This window comes from Natrix helvetica (assembly GCF_964273705.1).
Source record: "Natrix helvetica genome assembly, chromosome: 3".
Taxonomy (NCBI): domain Eukaryota; kingdom Metazoa; phylum Chordata; class Lepidosauria; order Squamata; family Natricidae; genus Natrix; species Natrix helvetica.
Window position 1 is genome coordinate 23,468,255 of NC_138549.1, and position 21,598 is coordinate 23,489,852.

Genomic DNA, 21,598 nt, shown 5'->3' on the forward strand with positions numbered 1-21,598 from the left:
GATAATACACTCTATTTTATTAAAAACTAAATTTCTAAATGTGTTAATTTTTGATAGTAAATTTTATGGGTGACTTGGGAATTATATCATTTTGGAAACTGATCTATCTGAAAGCTTCATGCCATCCTAACCATATAAGTCTAAAGTGCACTTTTTTCAATGAGTCTCCCTTTCATAGATGGGATAACACACCATAAACAATTGTATAACAGAAGTAAATTTCATATGTTGGAAAGGTGGTAAAAGTCATGGGTCAACAACGTATATGTGGTAGCCCAATTTTAGGACAACTTTGTCTTAGGAACTTCCATAGTTATAATATTGTCCTCATCAATTACCAAATTATTTATAGATCAGAACACCTCATTGAAAAATAAAGTGTCAACAGGACATGTGTTAATGGTAGCAAAGTTGATAGCTATTAGATATTAGATTAGGTTGGCAGAAGCTGGGACAAGTAACAGGAGCTCACTGCAGTAGGCGGCACTAGGGATTCAAACTGCTGATATTTCTGATCGACAAGCTCAGCATCTTAGCCATTGAGCCACTGTGTCCCATTGATATTGGTAATAGATGAATAATTTATCGTATTTTGGAAAGGAGGCAAAATTTTGATTAGCAAAAATAATTTCTTTATAAAATTATTTTAAAAATAATTATTACAAGTTTTGTAAGTAAATTAGAAGTACATAATGTTCTTTCTTATAGCTGGTTTATATAAGGATATATGGAACAATTAAAATTTGTTAATTGGCATTTATTCTAAGAAAATTATAGTGAACAGGATATTTTTCCTAGTTCATTTATTTATTTATGTTATTTCTTTCACAGGTTTTTATATTGCTTCAGTCAATATGAACATAAGTGGCACACTGCAAAGCAACATAACAATATTTTCTTTATTAGTGACATTAGAAAGAGGAAGAGGGGAGATATTAGATTATGTCTGTTCGATCTTTATTGGCTTTATTTGCATTTTTATTTGTAATTCATTTAATTTTGAATAAAAGAGCAAACAACAAACATGGAACATAAACAGTCTAGATTCAAAGTGCCTACATATATTTCCCTGAAAGTGAAGAGATTTCGGCATTCAATGTTTTATATACTTACAAATTTCAGCTTTAAACTTTTATGTTTGCAGCCGTAAAATCAAAATAAAGACCATGTTTTTCCAATGCTAGCTAGTAGGAAGTTCAGATCTCGCTTCGCTGTGCCTCTGCCAGTTTTGATTCAGTCTAGGTTCATTTGGTCAATTCTTTGAAGCACTGCTTCAGTGGTGGGATTCAAAAGATTTTATTACCGATTCTGTGGGCGTGGCGTGGCTTGGTGGGCATGGCTTGGTGGGCGTGGCAGGGGAAGGATACAGTAAAATCTCCATTTCCTCCTGATCAGCTGGGACTCGGGAGGCCGAGAATAGATAGGGGCAGGGGCCAATCAGAGGTGGCATTTACCAGTTCTCTGAACTACTCAAAATTTCTAGGGGACGCGGGAGACACCCTTACAGGGAAGAGCAGAGGAGTTTGGGGAATATCTTCAGGACAAAATCGATCAGATCCGGAGCGGATGGACCTCCGTCAGTGGACCAGACGAGCCGTCAACAGCGAGTCTTGAGAGACCATTCTGGGAGGAGTTTGACTCTGTTGCCCCCGAGGATCTGGACAGGTTGCGTGGACGGCTGCGACCCACCACATGTTTAATGGACCCGTGCCCCTCCTGGCTGGTACTGGCAGCCTGGGAGGTGACACGAGGCTGGCTTCTGGACCTGGTGAACGCCTCATTGGGTGAGGGATACTTACCAACCGCCTTGAAAGAGGCGGTGGTGAGACCCTTGCTCAAGAGACCTTCGCTCGACCCAATGGAGCTAGCTAATTACCGTCCAGTCTCCAACCTCCCCTTTTTGGCGAAGGTTGTTGAGAATGTGGTGGCGCAGCAGTTTCCACGACACCTGGACAAATCCGACTATCTAGACCCACGCCAGTCCGGCTTCCGACCCGGGCACAGCACTGAGACAGCCTTGGTCGCGTTGGTTGATGATCTCTGGAGGGCCAGAGATAGGGGTTGTTCCTCTATCCTGGTCCTATTAGACCTCTCGGCGGCTTTTGATACCATCGACCATGGTATCCTATTGCGCTGGTTGGAGGGGATGGGAGTCGGAGGCACCGTTTTGCGGTGGTTCGGCTCCTACCTCTCCGACCGGAAGCAATGTGTGTTGACAGGGAGGCAGAGGTCGTCCCTGAGGCCACTCACTTGTGGGGTGCCACAGGGGTCGGTCCTCTCGCCTCTCCTGTTCAACGCATATGTGAAGCCGCTGGGTGAGATCATCCGTGGTTTTGGGGTTGAGTACCACCTGTACGCTGATGACACTCAGCTGTACATTTCAACCCCAAACCACCCCAACGAGGCTGTCAAAGTGATGTCCCGGTGTTTGGAAGCCGTCGGGGTCTGGATGGGGGACAACAGACTCAAGCTCAACCCCTCCAAGACCGAGTGGCTGTGGGTACCGGCACCTCGGTTCAGCCAGCTGACACCATCGCTGGCCATAGGGGGCGAACAACTGTCCCCTGTGGAGCGGGCGCGCAATTTGGGAGTCCTCCTTGATGCCCGGCTGTCAATGGAGGACCATGTGGCAGCCGTGGCAAGGGGGGCGTTCCACCAGGTTCGCCTGGTGCGCCAATTGCACTCCCTACTGGACCGGAGTGCCCTGCGCACGGTCACTCATGCGCTGGTGACGTCTCGCCTCGACTACTGCAATGCCCTCTACATGGGGCTTCCCTTGGGACGCATCCGGAGACTGCAGCTAGTTCAGAACGCAGCCGCGCGGGTTATCATGGGGAGTACACGTTACTCCCACGTAACACCTCTCCTGCGCGAGCTGCACTGGCTACCTGTGGCCTTTCGGGTGCGTTTCAAGGTATTGATTACCATCTTTAAAGCGCTCCATGGCATAGGACCTAGTTATCTGCAGGATCGCATCCTACCACACACGTCCCTGCGACCTATCCGCTCACACAGGGAGGGACTGCTCCTGGTGCCGTCCGCTAGGCAATGCCAGCGGGCGACACCTAGGAGTAGGTCCTTCTCTGTGATGGGCCCAACCCTCTGGAATGACCTCCCCCCCGACATTCGAACTACCACCGACCTCCGTTCCTTCCGTCAAAAGTTAAAGACTCACCTATTTCAATCAGCTGGCCTGGCACTCTCTTAGTTTTATCTCCCGGGGATTTATTTTAATGGGGTTTGGGTTTTTAATTGGGGATGTTTTTTAGGGTTTTAGAATATATTTATTTCTTGTACAGCCTATCTCCTCCATCCAAATGTATTTAAGTGTTTTATGATTGTATTTTTATCTGCATTGACTGTACACCGCCCCGAGTCCCTTCTTGGGAGAGGGGGCGGTCTAGAAATCCAAGAAATAAAATAAATACTACCAGTTCTCCAGAACTGGTCAGAACTTGCTGAATACCACCTCTGCTCTGCTTCCTTTTGAAATGCAGTACTTGAGACTCAAAAGTCAAAGTCCACTTGAAACATGGTTCCTGCTCCTTTTCTCCTCTAAACAAGTGTGCTGTATTTTATGTATGGCATACATGCAAAAGGATCAACGGGAAACTGAAGCCCCAAGAATACTAAATTAACTAATTTGAAAACTGTGGCAGAATACCTTTCGACGGATATATTTTACACTATCCTCTTTTAAATTTTAGCTAGGGGTTTAAAAAGTCCCGACCTATCATTCAAAAATGGCATTTTGATTTACTTAGTTCTGTAAAATGAATGTATAGTTTTGTACACCATGTAGACATATTACTTGCAACACTGCAAGTGTTTCTGCCTATTCGTAATTCTTCAACTTTAAATATTAATACGGAAAGCAAATTAAAACACTGCCAACCCTCTAAAGATTATTTTTATTTTCACCAACCTCTTTTAAAATTAAGATCTGGCTTGCAGCTCGTAAATATTGCAACTGGTGAGTCACTAAAATGCACACTTTTTTATGCAAAGTCTGACAAATACACCTGCAAAAGAAATGAAACTGAATGAAATGCTGACTTCTTACAAACAGTAGAGCAAGTTGCTTTAAAGATCATTTTTTAAGGGCTCCCCTTTTACGACAATTAGAAAAGAACTAAACAGCACTATTCATCGGTATCTAATTTGAAACTAAATTCTGGCTCTTGTTCTGCTTAGTGATATTCAGTTTGGGGGGGAGATGGAATGTAAAGATAGCATCAAATAAAATCTGGTCTCAAGACAAATTCCAGTCTGGGACAACCATTAACGCTGAACAGGAGAAGAAACTGAAAGAAGGAGGGAGTCCTATATTCTAAATTATTGATATCGTTTTAGCAAAGCATTTTACTGGACAGTTTATGGGATGCTCCTGTTATACCCTACTCCTTAAACCACAGAGGAAATGGGTGGGTGAATCCAGGCCCAAGATATGTCTAGAACGTTCTCTTGAAGTCATGCATAAGTCTAAGCTCTGTTTCCTAAAGCAATCCCACAAGTTTCCCGTAGGACATAATTGCTTGCTTTCTTTGAAGAGAAGTGCTTCGTTCATATTGTCACAACTATAGTAGCCTCACAGCCCTAATATTCCATCTTTTTTCGATTTAAAGCAATATTTACATATACTCCAATGGAAACTCATACAATATTAAGTGTGACGTCCATGAGAGAGTTTAATTGAAGCAAGTTACATCGGCATACTAGATCATCTGACTCAAATTGAAATATAAAATTGACGATGTCACTCTAAGATATTATATTACACAAAGCTAATTTTTATGTCTCTCAGCACAAGGTAGCATTTAGACCCTGAATAAAAATTAATAGCTGGATATTTACAGGCATTAAATTAAATATTGCTATAAAAATTTGCTTTAAAGTGTAATAGAACAATACATAATAAAAATGTCACATTAATCCCTGAAAAAAATGAACAAACATACTTTACATACCGAATTTAAGTCTGGTTTTTCAATGTTAGAAGATAACAGGTATTTTAAAAATAAGAAAGTCACAAGTACGGTACAGTAATGTATCGTATCTATTACAGAAAATTCTAAACACGGGGACATTTATGCATGAAGGTTTCTCTTCAATCACTACCAACTTACTTTGCTGCTTAAAAAATCAAGACTATGGTCCTAAATCCAGCAACCGTAACATGTTGTGCAAATGATATAACTCGGTTTACAAAGAGCTAAATAAAATTAACTAATTTCATAATTGCTCCCCTTCCCTGGCACTGATATAATGCATTTTTATTGTAAATGGTTGCGAAGCTACAATAGTGTGGAAATCTTCTTCTTCTTAGCATTATTCCTGCACGATGGCAGGGTCTCCTTGTCAGCAAAGCTATCTCCAGGACTTCTTTAGGAGGGATGCCCATTCATTTCATGTAATCCTTTCATGTAAACAATAGTTGGCAATATAAAATTTAATAATAAACAAAATGTGTGAAAGAGACCAAGACACAATAAAACCAGAAATTTGGGGTTATTCTCAAGATAATATAATTTTACCTAACTGATCTAACCATTAATATTTGATCATGTTCCAGAATTAGATGATTTCAACAGTGGCAATCTAATTAAAAAGTAATCACTGCTCACAAAGGACTCTGAATCATGCCACCAGAACAACTATTGCTGCAACTGTTAATTCATAGCATACACATCTTCTCAATGACAATTTTCAGTCCTATGTAAAAAAAAAAGATTAATTTATAAACCCTATGTTTTAAACATGGCATGACCACAGAACTGCAATATACATTATTCCTACAAAATACATGCATACAAATCTTGTTTGGGTGGAAAGAGGAGACAATAGAACAGAAAATATATGGCAAGATTATGTTGGGCTCACAGCCTGGTGCATATTCTCATTTCTATTGGCCATAGAGCCATCAGAATAGTCAACAATAATGTAGGACAGTGGTTCTCAACCTGTGGGCCACAGACCCCGGGGGGGGGGGGGGCAGCAATGTCATCACATGGGGTCCACAAAGGCCTGAAGAAATGTTATGATTTAAATCTTGAGTTAAGTCTTGGGGGTCCGTGGCCACAAAAGATATCTAAAGGTGGTCCATGATGCAGGAAAGGTTAAGAAGCACTGCTGTAGGGGTTTCCTTCCTTGGACAATTCCTCTATTGCTTTCATTTCTCTCTTAACCTGCATATTCTGCTGTATTATAAAACTGCTGAGCTTCAAATTGACTTCTTCCATCAGTGTATAGCACAGGAAAACTAATATAAAAATGGCACATGGAAAATTATGTATTGTTGGCATATGACACCAGAGAAATTGTCCAGAATATATAAAACCACCTCTGATATATACTGGAAATGTGAACAACATGAAGGGACCATTTTGCATGCTCGATGGATACATAAAAAATTGTTTGGTGAGTGAGATGGGCAGTTGCTAAGTAGGATAAATAAATAACTAAAAATTGTGGATGGCTCAGTGGCTAAGACGCTGAGCTTGTCGATCAGAAAGGTCAGCAGTTCGGCAGTTCGAATCCCTAGTACCGCGTAACGGAGTGAGCTCCCATTATTTGTCCCAGTTTCTGCCAACCTAGCAGTTTGAAAGCATGTAAAAATGCAAATAGAAATATAGGGACCACTTTGGTGGGAAGGTAACAGTGTTCTGTGCACCTTTGGCATTTAGTCATGCCGGCTACATGACCACGGAGATGTCTTCGGACAGTGCTGGCTCTTTGGCTTTGAAACGGAGATTATCACTGACCCCTAGAGCCAGGAACGACTAGCACATATGTGCGAGGGGAACCTTTACCTTTATATACATTGAAACTGAGGATTTTAAAGATTAATATACAAACTGAAAAATTTCTGTTTTTAGGATTGATGGATAAACAGTTGGAAAAGAGTCATGGAGAATTACTTCAAATGATGATAATTGCAGTGAGACTATTACATGCACAAAAAATGGAAAAATTTGGCATTACCCACCATGAAGAAATGGTTGGTGAAATTGACAGAACTTGTGGAGATGGACAAATTGACTTCTTTGATTGGAGAAAAATAATTAAACTTGTGAAACATATGGGGATTTTGCATGAGAAAGGAAATTATTTTGTGATTTGTGCTTTTGATGATTAGGAAGAATGAATTGTAAATAAAAGGGAAATATGACGAAATTGGAGAGTAGTTTGATTAGAATTGTATTTATGTCTTCTCTGTTTGTTTCTCTTCACTTCTTTTTTTTCCCTTTAAACACTTACTCTGTTACATTTTTCCCCTTTGGATGTATTAAAAATGTTTTAATAGAACTTTTTTTTTAATGACAAAGAAGAAAAAAAACCTGCCAAATAATCAAATCAATGGGGAAGGAAAGGATTAAACAGCCTCTTCTGCCCCATAACTGTTTTTGACAACTGCTCATCTAGTTTTCCTCTATAGTGTACTATAATGACATCAAAGGAAGACAATTAACTAGTGCTTGTAGCTAAACTGGAAACTAAACAAATCAGTGGCCTTTATTTTATGTATTATTAAATTTATTTGCCACCCATTGTGCTTTAATTGTATCATTTAGGTTGCAAATAGAATACAAAGAAAGAAAGTAGCATCACCTGAAAGTACAAGCTACGAATTTCCACAATATATAAGAGTAGCCTTAAAGCCTTTCAAGAGCCTTTTTGAATTAAATAACACGATAAAGAATATCTGTCATTGTTTATTTTGCTTATTTTGAGCCATGGTGGCGCAGTGGTTAGAGTGCAGTACTGCAGGCTACTTCTGCTGATTGCCGGCTGCCTGCAATTTGGCAGTTCAAATCTCATCAGGCTCAAGGTTGATTCAGCCTTCCATCCTTCCGAGGGGGGTAAAATGAGGATCTAAATTGTTGGGGGCAATATTCTGACTGTAAACCGCTTAGAGAGGGCTGTAAAGCTCTGTAAAGTGGTATATAAGTCTAAGTGTTACTGCTATTGCTATTTTGGCATAGGGTGAACAAAAGGTAGGTTGCCCCCAGAGAAATGAATTCTGGAAACAGAGACCAACAGCATTTAATTGCCATGGCAAATTGAAAAGGCAAGTACTGCAGTAATCAAATCCATCCATCCTCATACTTACTATTACAGCCTGCCTAGCAGCATTTCTAGCTGCTAGTATGGTACTAGTATAAATTCATTTTTAAGCTTAGGCCAGCAGCAATATGACATTATCAGACTGAAAAAGTTAAGTTTAATTTTAAGTTTATGCAGCACAGAAAATTCATAGTTTGCCTCTGGTTTACTTTTATTAATAAGCATATACAGGTAGTCCTCAACTATGGCCACAATTTTGAGCCCAACATTTCTGTTGTTCAGTGAAACATTTGCTAAGTTGGTTTTGTCCCATTTTATGACTTTTCTTGCCACAGTTGTTAAATGAATCCCTGAAGTTGTTAAGTTAGTAACACGATTGTTAAACGAATCGGACTTTCCCATTGACTTTTGCTTGTCAGAAGGTTACAAAAGATGATCACATGATCCTAGAATGCTGTGACCGTCATAAATATGAGTCAGTTGCCAAGCGTCTGATCTTGTGACTGTAGGAATGCCACAAGGGCTGTAAGTGTGAGAAACGGTCGTAAGTTGCTTTTTTCAATTCCGTTGTAACTTTGAATGGTCACTAAATGAGCTGCTGTAACACTGATCTCCAGGATGATGTAGCCCACATATCCATAAAAAAGTAAAAGAGGAATTAATTTGTAAATACAGATAGTCCTTGACTTACAACAGTTCATTTAGTGACCGTTCAAAGTTACGACAACACTGAGAAAAGTGACTTACAACCATTTTTCACACATGACCATTGCAGCATCCCCACAGCCATGTGATCAAAATTCAGACACTTGGCAACTGACTCATATTTATGACCGTTGCTGTGTCCCCTTTTGCAACTTTCTGACAAGCAAAGTCAATGGAGAAGCCAGATTCATTTAACAACCGAATAACTAACTTATCAACTGCAGTGATTCACTTAATAACTGTGGCAAGAAAGATCGTAAAATGGGGCATAACTCACTTAACAAATGTCTCACTTAGCAACCAAAATGTTGGGCTCAATTGTGGTCGTAAATCGAGGACCACCTGTAGCTCACTTATGCCAGCATATACTGTATACTGTTTGTCACACATCGACTTTGACATCTGGAAAACTAGATCAGGATTAAGAAAAACCTTCCAGATTCTTATAAATAAAATACAAAAGCAATTATCTTTATCAGATTCTGCATGAGGTCATGGCATGAAAAACAAAGCCTCGTTATTTAAACAATTTAACCTGTCCAAATGAATTGAAATCATTTAAGACAGGTAGTCCTCAACTTACAACCACCATTCAGCTCCAAATTTATGTTGTTAAGTGAGACATTTATTAAGTGAATTTTCCCCCAATTTACAATCTCGCTTGCCATAAATCACTGCAGGTCATAAATGCCGGTTGCTAAATGAATTTGGCTTCTCCATTGACTTTGCTCATCAGAAGGTCACAAAAGGTGATGACACGAACTTAGGACACAGCAAAGGTCGTAAATATGAACCAGTTTTTCAAGCATCAGCCGCTTAGAGAGGGCTGTAAAAGCCCTGTGAAGCGGCATATACCGTATTTTTTGGAGTATAAGACGCATCTTTTTCCCTCAAAAAAGAGGCTGAAAATCTGGGGCGTCTTATACATTGAATACAGCATTTTTGGCCTCCCAAAACCCCACCCCCTTCACCAAAATGGTCGTCCACAGCCTTTAGGAGGCTTCCAGAGTGCTCCTGGGAGCTGGGGAGGGCAGAAATGAGCCACAAATGAGCTCTTTTTTGCTCACTTTTGCCCCCCCCCACCTAGCCCCCAGGAGCACTCTATAAGCCTCCATAAGGCTATCCATGCCTTTTTTTGCGAAAACAGGCCATTTTTTGCTTGTTTTTGGCTCCACCCCCACCCCTCAGGAGCACTCTACAAGCCTCCTAAGGGCTATTCATGCCCTTTTTTGAAAAAAAAAAAAGGGACCCACTTTTCACGAAGGGAGAGATTTGCAGAGTGCAAAAACTTTTTTTAAAATATTTGCCTCTTCAAAACCTTGGTGCATCTTATACTCCGGTGCGTCTTATATCCCGGAAAATACAGTAAATCTGCTATTGCTATTGCTCTCTGAATTCTGATCACACAAAGGTCATAACTATTTAAAAAATGGTCATAAGTCACATTTTTCAGTGCAATGGTAACTCCAAATGGTTACTAAATTTATTTATTTTATTTATTTATTACTTGAACTTATTAGTCGCCCCCTCTCCCCACAGGGACTCGGGGCGACGTACAAAAGTATTATATAGCGTACAGAGGAGGTAAGAATAAATAAATAAGTTACAATACCTAAAAAAGTTAAAACCCCAGTGAAATTAACCCTTAAAAACTAAAATTACCAATTAAAAATGCCCTGGGCTGGAGAGATTGTAGTATTATGCCAGGTCAGCTAGTCGAAACAGGTAGGTTTTCAGCTTCATACGGAAGGAGCGAAGGTCGGTTGTTGTCCTGATGTCTGGGGGGAGGTCATTCCAAAGGGTGGGGCCCACTACAGAGATGGCCCTACTCCTGGGCGTCGCCCTCTGGCACTCTCTGGAGGACGGCACCCGGAGTAGTCCCTCTCTGTGTGAGCGGACGGGTCGCAGGGATGTATGGGGCAGGACGCGATCCCGCAGGTAACTAGGCCCTGTGCCATGGAGCGCTTTGAAGGTGGTAACCAGCACCTTGAAGCGCACCCGGTAGGCCACAGGAAGCCAGTGCAGCTCGCGCAGGATGGGTGTTATATGGGAGAACCTCGATCTCCCCATAATTACCCGCGCGGCTGCATTCTGGACCAACTGCAGTCTCCGGGTGCACCTCAAGGGGAGCCCCATGTAGAGAGCGTTACAGTAGTCCAGGAGAGACGTCACCAGCGCGTGAGTGACTGTGCGCAAGGCCTCCCGGTCCAAAAGGGGCCGCAATTGGCGCACCAGGCGAACCTGGTGGAACGCCCCCCTCGCCACGGCTGCCACGTGATCTTCCATAGACAGCCGGGCATCAAGGAGGACGCCCAAATTGCGCGCCCCTTCCACCGGGGCTAATTGATCGTCCCCGATGGCCAGCGATGGCATATGCTGGTTGAACCGGGAAGCCGGAAGCCACAGCCACTCTGTCTTGGAGGGGTTGAGCCTGAGCCTGTTGTCATCCATCCAGACCCGTACGGCTTCCAGACACCGGGACATCACTTCAAATGAACTGTTGTAAATCGAGGACTACCTGTATATCTCTTAGGACTGGGGTCCCTAGCCCCCAGCCTATGTACTGGCACAGGGCTGTGGCATGCCAAAAAATGGGCAGTGTAAAGCAAGCCAGCCCCCATCTGTGGGATGCAGGCAGCATGCGAAACCATACCCCCTCCGGTCCATGGAAAAAACCTCTCTCGATGGAAATGGTCCCTGGTGCCCCAAAGTTTGGGGAGGCACTGTTTTAGGATGTTTCGCAAAGGCCATCACTATGGACTTCTGGTTGACTTCCAGACATTTAGAAATGAAATAATGGGCCCAAGTTTGCAGTGCTTTTCTTAAGCCAATCAGAATCTGGAAAATTAACACTCTGTCATATAGATAAGACTAAATACTGATATATTGATTTCAGCTTTATCATATGCAATAATTATTATTATTTAATACTTAAGGAGTACAAACAGTATATGGGAAGAGGAAGAAGTACTGTAAAGGACCATTAAGGAATGCTACAATTTCAAAAAGAAATCACTGTTATCAATATTATAAAACATCACCATAAAAGCCCCATGATTTTTCGAGGTACATGGAAAGCAACTATAATCTACAATCATAGTCATTAGCTTCTACTTTAAGAATATTTCTTTCCTCTCACTCAAAAACAAAAAGACCATAGTGTGCAAATGTAAGTAAGTATATATTCTTGTTAGCTATTTGCTTTAGCTACCAGTTATGGTTCAGACTAACAGAATAACAGAGTAGGAAGGGACCTTGGAGGTCTTCTAGTCCAACCTCAAGCAGGAGACCCTGTACCATTTAAGAAATGAATTAATCAATGAAGGATGCATTGGATAAGATTTTACTGAGTTCAGTGGCAGTTCCAAATAACCGTAGGAGTCTACTCTTTAATTGGGAAAAATAATTCTTAACTCAAAAATATTATTACCCAACAAAAATTATAATCACACCAGCTGTTCTTCTTATGACAGAAATATTGAGTCCCCCTTCTCCCAATATTTTTGAAATGTTCACATAAATGATTCTGATTTTCTATTGTTACAGTAAGATAGGAGCAATAATTTATTCACCAGGCTACAAAACCCACTGAAGGTCTTTAAATGTTTGAAGTTAACCTTGCTTCCATGTACAATCTAAGAAAGGAGAACCATCAAAGAGAAATGTAAATGTTTAAAAGGGCCCTGGGAAGGTTACATACTTTTCAAACAAATGCCTGCTCACTTCTGCATCCACTGCGCTTAACGGATCATCCAAAAGATAGATGTCGGCATCCTGGTACACAGCTCTAAAAAACAGACAAGTAGGGAACAATTAGGTTGCTTCTAAAAAGAGTGTTTTAGCAGCAAGGACTCACCCATACAGTGAAAGGTGGGTTTCTCATCTGCCCTCATTTCCACTTTCCTATCCTGGTGCAGCTATTGGGTCATTACTGCTTCCCTCATATATTACTGAGGGAGATACCTTGCCTGGCAACCTTCTCAAACAAATGAGTTAGAGCACAGGTGTCAAACTCAATCGTGTCACGTGCCATATTGTGACTTTTTTCCCCTTTGTGAAGCCGGGGTGGGAGTGGCCAGCACCAGAGGTGGATTACTACCGGTTCGTACCGGTTCGAGCGAAGTGGTACTGGAAAGTGTGACTGTGTCACTGAACCGGTAGGGACGGCAGGCTTGCCATGCCCTCGAATTGGTACCCCAGTCTCTGCGGCGTGTTTTTTTTACATTTTTAATGTTCTGCGCATGCGCTGACTTATTTACAGCCAACTGCACACATGTGCAGAGCGTGTTAGGGATGTGCACGAGCAAAGGAGTGTGTGCAAATTGCACGCGCACTGAACCGGCAGTAATGCTGACAGAAACTCACCCCTGACCTACACGTGACACATCCAGCCCACAAGCCGTCAGTTTGACAGGTCTGAGTTAGAGCATGGGTCCCCAATCCCCTGGCCGTGGCCTGTTCGAAACCGGGCCACAGGAGAAATAGGCAAGCACATGTGCATGAAGCTCTACTTGAGCAAGCAGCAGACGAGCACAAGCTCCTTCTGCTCAAGCACCCTTCACTTTCACAGGTGGAGCTTTGCACATACGTGCAAGTACTCTATGCTCAGGAGTGAAGCTCAATTTGAACAAGTGGAGGGTGCATGCATAGATATGCTGCTCACACAAATGGTTCTGTGTGCATGCACATGTGCCTGCCCCCCACACACACAGACCTTCTCCCATACCAGGTGGGGCCACCAAGCTGGAAACGTTGGGGCCCGCTGAGTTAGAGAATCCTACAACCAATGGTCTTACGAGTAAGAAAAAAAGTTTATAAATCAGAAATAAATTTGATAATGTCATTTCCTGGTTCTTAAAGCTTTAAGGTGATTTTAAAATTTAAAAACAAAAACCAGAAAATGCCAATCTTCCATTTTAATTTTAGACGACCACATTCAAAAACAGGTAAAAGTAGATAAAGTAAGAAATACAATCCTGAATCCCATTGGAATTGTTGTTAAGTGACGTTCCTAGTTAAAGCATTGTTTATCCCATTGTTATGACTGTCCTTGCCACAGCTGTTAAGTGAATCACTGCAGTTAATAAGTTAGTAGCCCGGTTGTTAAGTGAATCAGGCTTCCCCATTGACTTTGCTTGGATTGGATTTGGATTTATTGGGTTTATATGCCGCCCTTCTCCCAAAGGACTCAGGGCGGCGTACAACATTAAAAAACACATGTCACAAAAGTTAAATGGAAATTAGATAAGTATCCAAAAAAAAAACCACCCCCAATTAATATAACAATAACATTTTAAAAATTAGATAAAATTAACAGGCCAGGCCGGCTTGCTGGAAAAGCCAACATTTTAGGGCGCGTCGGAAGGACCGGAGGTCAGGGATTATGCGAAGCTCCTGGGGCAGCTCATTCCAGAGGGAAGGCGCTCCCACAGAGAAGGTTCTCCCCCCTAGGGGTCAACACTGTCTGGCCGACGGCACCCTGGGGAGGCCAACTCTGTGGGATCGTACTGGACGGTGGGAGGCTACTGGTGGCAGTAAGTGGTCTCGCAGGTACCCTGGTCCTAAGCCATGGAGCGCTTTAAAGGTCATAATTAGTACCTTGAATCACACCCGGAAAACAACCGGCAACCAGTGCAAGCCGCCTAAAAGGGGTGTAACATGGGAGTACCTAGGTACCCCCATGATAACCCGCGCGGCCGCATTCTAGACCAGCTGAAGCCTCCGGGTGCTCCGACTTTGCTTGTCAAAAGGTTGCAAAATTTGTACTAAGCACTTGGATGTTTAGAAGCTGAATCCAGAAAAAATATACCTTCTAGTTTAAAGGGTGGAATAACTCTGTCATTCATCACCCACTGTGAAACCTCTCCGTTAGGTATCAATTTCCAATTCAAAGTCCTATAAACATACAACATCTCATCACCTGAAAGATCATTTATTTCACTTTGAAAATCATCTCTTTCACAAAAGCCATAATAGTATTTGTATTTTGTGGAGATTAAGGGAGAATAGAACTCCATACTAGTTACCATGCTGGTTTTTATAAAGGCATATTAAAATGTCTCTTTTTGCAAAGATGTCTAAATCACTACGGGTAGTTCCTGACTTACAATCACAACTGAGCCCAAAATTTCAGTGATTAAGTGAGACATTTGTTAAGTGAGTTTTGCCCTATTTTAGGACTTTTCTTGCCACAGTTGTTAAGTGAATCATTGCAGTTAATAGTTTAGTGACCCAGTTGTTAAGTGAATCTGGCTTCCCCATTGACTTTTTTTGTCAAACAAAAGGGGTTGCAAAAGGGGATCACATGATCTCAGGACACAGCAATGGTCGTAAGGAATAAACCCGTTGCCAAGCATTTGAATTTTGATCACATGGTCATGGGCAGTGATGAAATTCCATTTTTTTTTTACTACCGGTTCTGTGGGCATGGCTTGATGGGCGTGGTATGACTTGGAGGGTGTGGCAGGGGAAGGATACTGCAAAATCTCCATTCCCACCCTACTCTAGAGGTGGCATTTGCCGGTTCTCCAAACTACTCAAAATTTCCGCTACTGGTTCTCCAGAACCTGTCAGAACCTGCTGGATTTCACCCCTGGTCATGGGGATGATACAAAGGTTGTAACTGATAAATGTCACTTTTCTCAATGGCGCTGTAACTTTGAATGGTCACTAAACAAAATGTTGTAAATCAAGGACTACCTGTAATATGTAGCATTGTTTGCTGTTAGGACTTTGATTTCAATAGTTTGATTTCTGTCATTAGTTTGTTATCACAAATTGATGCAATTTTACATTTTTACAGGTGACCTTGAAATGTACATAATTTAGTTTGGCGCTTCACCAAATGCATTGGGTATTTAATTGACATCTGCAGGTTCAAGATGGTCTCATAAAATCCAAGCCCACTTTACCTAGCAAGATTAATCCTGGCTTTTTGTCCACCGCTTAAAGTGGCTCCTCTGTCTCCAACCATGGTTAGGTCTCCATCTTCCAGCTGGTCAATATCCTATCAATAACAGAGTATTATTCAAATAAAGAAGTTTGCATTTGTCATTTTAATGATTTGAGAAACATCATAAATATTATTAATATGCATACATTATGTTCAAAAGGAGAACTTATTAATCAGAATTGCTTGGTAAGATTTTTACTCTCCGAAGAAGTGTGTTTATACAATTTATAAACCACTACAAATTAAATATGAATGTTAGGAAATGATGAGCAGTTTTCATAATGCAAAACAAGATTATAAAAAATTGACCAACCGCATTTTTACAAAATGTGCTTTACAAAAGGTTTTAAACTATCTGCTTTTCATCCATCTTCAACCTGACATCATCAAATGCCATGTCCTGGATTTGGTGTATAATATTTTACAAGTTGCCAAACAAAATTATCTGTCTCTTAGCAATCTATTTTTGATGTCCTAGATCACACCTGCCAAATCAAAGATATGGTTGAAATGTTTTGAAGGACATTCTCTGAAATACAATGCTAGCTTAAGAAGCCAATGGCATTTTTAGGAACAACATATCCATGGCAATTTCAGTTTTCACTCTCACAAGTACAGTATGTGAAAAATGTTCTAACCTGAATTATTTCCTCCTAGGATTTATTTTTTGCCTTTTAAATGGGAAATAGAGAAATCTTGAAGTATTACAGCAGGGTATACCACTACAACCCACAAAATTATCACTGAATTTAAAATTTTTAATACGGCAATGGGGGAAAACCTAGTAAACACATATATGTTCTGAGTCATTACATTTCATTAAATTTAATTAAAATTAAATTAAATCAAGTCAAGTTTCATGATGTTCTCCATTCAGCTCCTTTAAGAGTGCTACCCTGACCCATGTTTAAAATTAAGTGGGGCTTCATGCCAAAAAGGTCCGTCTGCATAATTATGGCTCCATCCAACTTAAATTACAGTGGAACTATTTTGCACAATGCATAATGTCCTATATTTCACTGGCATTTTATCAATTCTTCAACATTGTTTTATTTTGGATGTTGGGCTGGTTTTTGGGGAATCCAAAGCAATGAGGCTCCCTGTAATTTTCTATGCATAACGGCTTTGCCAATTTTCATTGTCAAAAAATGAAAAACAACCCAGAATGTATTTTAAAGATGTAGAACTTACTTTTTTAAGAGCACAGGCTCTTAAAACCTTCTCGTATTTTTCCTTTCGATATTCCTTTCCAAAGAGTATGTTATTTCTTACTGTGCCAGAAAACACCCAGGGCTGCTGAGAAACGTAAGCTATTTTTCCTTGAACATCCATAAAACCTTTGATTGTAGACAGCTCACCCAGGACAGCGCTCAAGAGTGAAGACTAGAAGTGTAGGTGGGAGGGGAAAACAGGTTCAAATCGTAAATACTGATGTGCACAACACAGGTAAGACCTTCCATTCTTTTTACACATAAGTACAATTTATTTGTATAACCATCACTAAAGGTTCCCCTTGGTTTTCTCGTTGGGTGATCTTATGGACCTTTGTGCTTTCTCTTTCCATATCTGCAATAGCAATAGCACTTAGATTTATATACCGCTTTGCAGTGACGTGCGGTGAGGTTTATGGCTGGTGAGGCTGGTGACGTCATCAGGAAGGCGGGGAATGGGACCACGTGTGCTGGAGGCTCAGGCTGCCTTAGGCTGCCGCATATTGCAGTCGCGAGGAGCGCGCGAAATCCAGCAGAGGCAGGAAGGTTCGCGTCATTCCCCAGTCGCTTTCGTGCCTTCGTCATCCGGGAGCGCCGACAACATTTCTGCCTCCGCAGCTCCCGGGCGCGGCCGGACGGATGTATATAATATTATAATATTGTATGTATTCGTATGTATTATAATATTGTATGTAAGTATATATTATATACTATTATTTCATGAAGAGAGGTGAGGCTCTGCCTCCCCTGCCTCCCCTGACCGCACGTCCCTGCCGCTTTGCAGTGCTTTACAGCCCTCTCTAAGTGGTTTACAGAGTCAGCATATTGCCCCCCCCCCCAACAATTTTGGGTCCTCATTTTACCCAACTCGGAAGGATGGAAGGCTGAGTGAGCCTGGTGAGATTTGAACTTCCAAACTGCAGGCAGCAGAAGTAGCCTGCAGTATTGCACTCTAACCACTGCACCACCATGGCTCAATAGATGCAATATGGGATTAATAGTAGCTAATACTAATTTCTATGTGAATCTGCTTTCTACATTCACTCACTGGCACAAAGCAGGACTTCACTTCCCACGTTTCTTCACAGAAAATTTTCAAACAAAACTCTGCCAAAGCAGATAAACTAAACATTAAAGTTAAAGCTCAATAGTTCTGCACCCATTCTTGCTACATGTCTCTTTGTATCAGGAAGCAAAACCAGTCATCTTCTAGTTATACTGTTTCCCGTTTAGCTTCTTTCTCTTCTTTCCTTTGATTCCACACTCATATTTTCCCCAAATCTACTCTACACTACAAAAAAAAAATTACAGAATGCCTCATCGTCATGTATTCCTCACCAATTCTTTCATATTTTAATCATGAACAATGAAGTCCGTAATGATTTTTGGTTCAAAATTAATAACAATAGTAATTTATTAAGGGTACAATGTATATGCTGCTAATTGTTAAAAACATTTTTTTAAAAACCCCACAAAACAATTAGAAACAAAAGTGACAGAGAAACCTAATCCAGATGGGAAGAAAGAAAAAGAGGAAAGGATAGCTTCAGTCATGCTTGCCAAAAGTCTGAATGAAGATTCATATCTGTTCATTGCGAATTCGTGAATAGACTGATGCTTAAATCATATCCATTCTTCTGAATTCATTCCTTAATTCAGCTCAATTTCATAAGAGGGGGCTAGTTTCAGTCACAACTATTACATGCTTTCCTTTTCTATTTTTTGCATGGGTATAAATACGCTGTTTTCCCTTCTATTCCTTTCATTAATTCATGTTTTTTACCGTTTATTTTCCTTCGTTCCAAGTTGCAATCTTACCTCGCCAGGTGAGCCCATAGATTTTTGACTTCCACAAGCCATCCTGGATACGCCCCTGTGCCCCATATTACTTTTTAGCAAGATAGATAAGACAGAGACAGGCCTTAACTACTCACACCTATATTACCTGATAATGGAAAGGTCAGTATTGGTCAGTTCTGACAAAGCCCAGTGTTACCTCATCCTACTCACTATACCCAATCTGCTGACTCTCAGCAGATTGAATCCCAGAGAGTGAACAGGGACAAAATGCCTGTTTTCAAATGTTTCAGAATGAACATTCAAGGGACAACGTAACAATTTTTTAAAAATCAAAACTTGCCTTTCCCGCTCCCACGGGGCCAATCACGGTGAGTAATTCTCCTGGTTTGACAGATAATGAAATGTCTTGAAGTGTTGCCATTTCCATAGTCTATTCATTTGGGAAGTAATTGATATGGTTTTTATTATTTATGCATTCATTTACTTGCTTTCATTAACTGAATACAAACAATCAAAAACAATATAAATGTTTATGGAAAAAAATAAAACTGGCAAAAACTAAACAAAAATATATTCATTGTTTTATGCCTTCCGTCAATCTTGGCTCCTGGTGACTACATTTATAAGAATTCCACACAAAATTTATAACATTTTAGAAAATAATCTAATTTAAGAGTATTACTCTTTCCCCTAGTGTAAGGTTTAATCACTCCCATCTATTGAGATCCAAAGAATCTGTGAAATATCACATGGGATTAAAAATGCAAGATGGCATGTACATTCCTTATAGATAATTATTTATAATTATCTTATTTACTGATAATTATTTATAAAATTAATAGTTTTTTTTTCTCTTTATAGTCTGATTAAAATTACTTCTTGCAAAATAGATAAGACAGAGACGAGCCTTAACCACATACACCCATATTACCTAATAGTATATTTAATTCATACCTAATTCTCTTGTAAACAAGAACACTCAAAGAAAAATTAGAAATAATGTCAATTTTAATCAGACCATAAAGTAATATAAGCATCAAGAAATCAGCATGAGAAAATGTTATTCGTGTTCAGAAATAAGAAACAACTGCCATTCTATTACCGTTATATTAACTTTCTCATCTCTTTTATTTGATCCAGGTACCTTCAATATTACTAAATGTTAAACTTGATTGGATTTAAAGCAACAATCAAGTTTCCAGAAAAGGTTGATATTAAACATAACCCATTGTTTCTAATTCTAAAATATTGTTCCACCATGATGACAGAAAGAAATAATAGGCCATTGGCCTTTTTAAACATTATGCTTTAATCTCCACAAGGTGGCGGAAATAGCTCACTTTATTCCTTTTTACAGCTTCTAGGGACTTTTAAACTTTCTGGTTATACAATCAAGGTTTTCCCTCACTTTGACCTTGCATTGACTTCAACAGAAACATGTCACTTTCAGCCAACTGAAATGTAACTGAAATATAATTATACAATATGGAACATGGTTGTCAGAAAAAGAAAACAGAAAAAAACTAGCAATATAATATGTGCTTTGTAAAAGTTAACCCTGTGCCACAGGGATCTTGTTCTGACCTAGGCTTCCCGAGAGCATGAAGCAAACTCCTTGTCCCGACAAAAAACCCTTTTATTAATTTACTGTGAATTCTGCTCATTCGCATCAAACAAAGTCTTTCAAGGGAGGATTTACAGTCACAGACCTTATCTGGCTTGGAGAACTGACAGACCGATATCTGCAAAACTTGGCAAGGAGTCTCGGAGAGTCATGAATCAATTAAATGAATGAATTGTCTCCTGCAAACTCCACTCCCCTTTCGCTCCTCTTTTATTTCCTCTAAGAGGGGCCATTCCACGTCCACCTGTGGCCTTACTCCCAAGTCGACCCGTTCTTTAGCTGTTCCCTTCGTCTGGCAACTCTGCGCAAGCGCACACTGGAAACAGGCTCCAGCTGTTCATCTGCCTCACTGATGTCCGACTCTGAAGGCAGCTGATAACTGGCATATGGCTCTGCCCCCCACCCCCTGCCTCCGACACATAGCCCTCATCAGAGTCTTCCCCAGACTCCAGGACTGGCCCATGTTGCTCCCCAACCTCCTCACTGTCTGAATCTGCTGCCAGCTCTGCTGGCCGCTAGCAGGCCACAACAGACCTTAAAACGAATACAAGGTACCGTACCTACCAAATTTCTGTTCCTTATACTGTAAATATGTTTCAAAGAAAAAGGAGGCCCGTAAAGTCCCCCCCAAAAAATTAATCAGCTCAAGCAAACCATGACACAATGCTAAACAATAAGATTTGGCACTAATGAGGGCAGACTGATCTCAGTAAATCTTGACTCCACAAAAGAAATTTCATTCATTGTCATATGATATGAGAAAAATGTACAGGCAGCCTTACGATCAACTTATGATCACAATTGAGCCCAAAATTTCTGTTGTCAGATGAGACATTTGTTAAGTGGGGTTTGCACCATTTTACGACCTCTCTTGCCACAGTTGTTAAGTTTAAGTGAATCACAGCAGTTGATAAGTAAGTAACCCGGTTCTTAAATGAATTGGGCCTCCCCGTTGACTTCGCTTTGCCAAAAAGTTGCAAAGGGGATCATGTGACCTTGGGACTCAGCAACGGTCATAAATATGAGTTGGTTGCCAAGCATCTGAATTTTGATCACATTATCATGGGGATGGCTGCAAAGGTCGTAAGCGTGAAAAATGGTTATGAGTCACTTTTTTCAGTGCCATTGTAACTTTGAACAGTCACTAAATGAACTGCTGTAAGTCGGGGAGTACTACAGATAGTCCTTGATTCCCAACAGTTCATTTAGTGACCTTTCAAAATTACAACGGTGCTCCAAAAA

At 40.7% G+C, this 21,598-nt stretch overlaps 1 protein-coding gene across 1 annotated transcript in view; it reads right to left on the reverse strand.

Annotated features, from left to right (window-relative positions):
- ABCC4 (ATP binding cassette subfamily C member 4 (PEL blood group)) overlaps positions 1–21,598 on the reverse strand; it is a 202,609-nt gene that overhangs the window by 126,870 nt on the left and 54,141 nt on the right. Inside the window, exons 10-14 of the mRNA XM_081948711.1 lie at positions 19,073–19,162; positions 16,913–17,104; positions 15,681–15,775; positions 12,470–12,556; positions 3,926–4,022 (exon numbers count right to left, since the gene is read on the reverse strand). Coding sequence (XP_081804837.1) covers positions 3,926–4,022; positions 12,470–12,556; positions 15,681–15,775; positions 16,913–17,104; positions 19,073–19,162 — 561 coding nt within the window. The remainder of the gene's footprint in view (positions 1–3,925; positions 4,023–12,469; positions 12,557–15,680; positions 15,776–16,912; positions 17,105–19,072; positions 19,163–21,598) is intronic.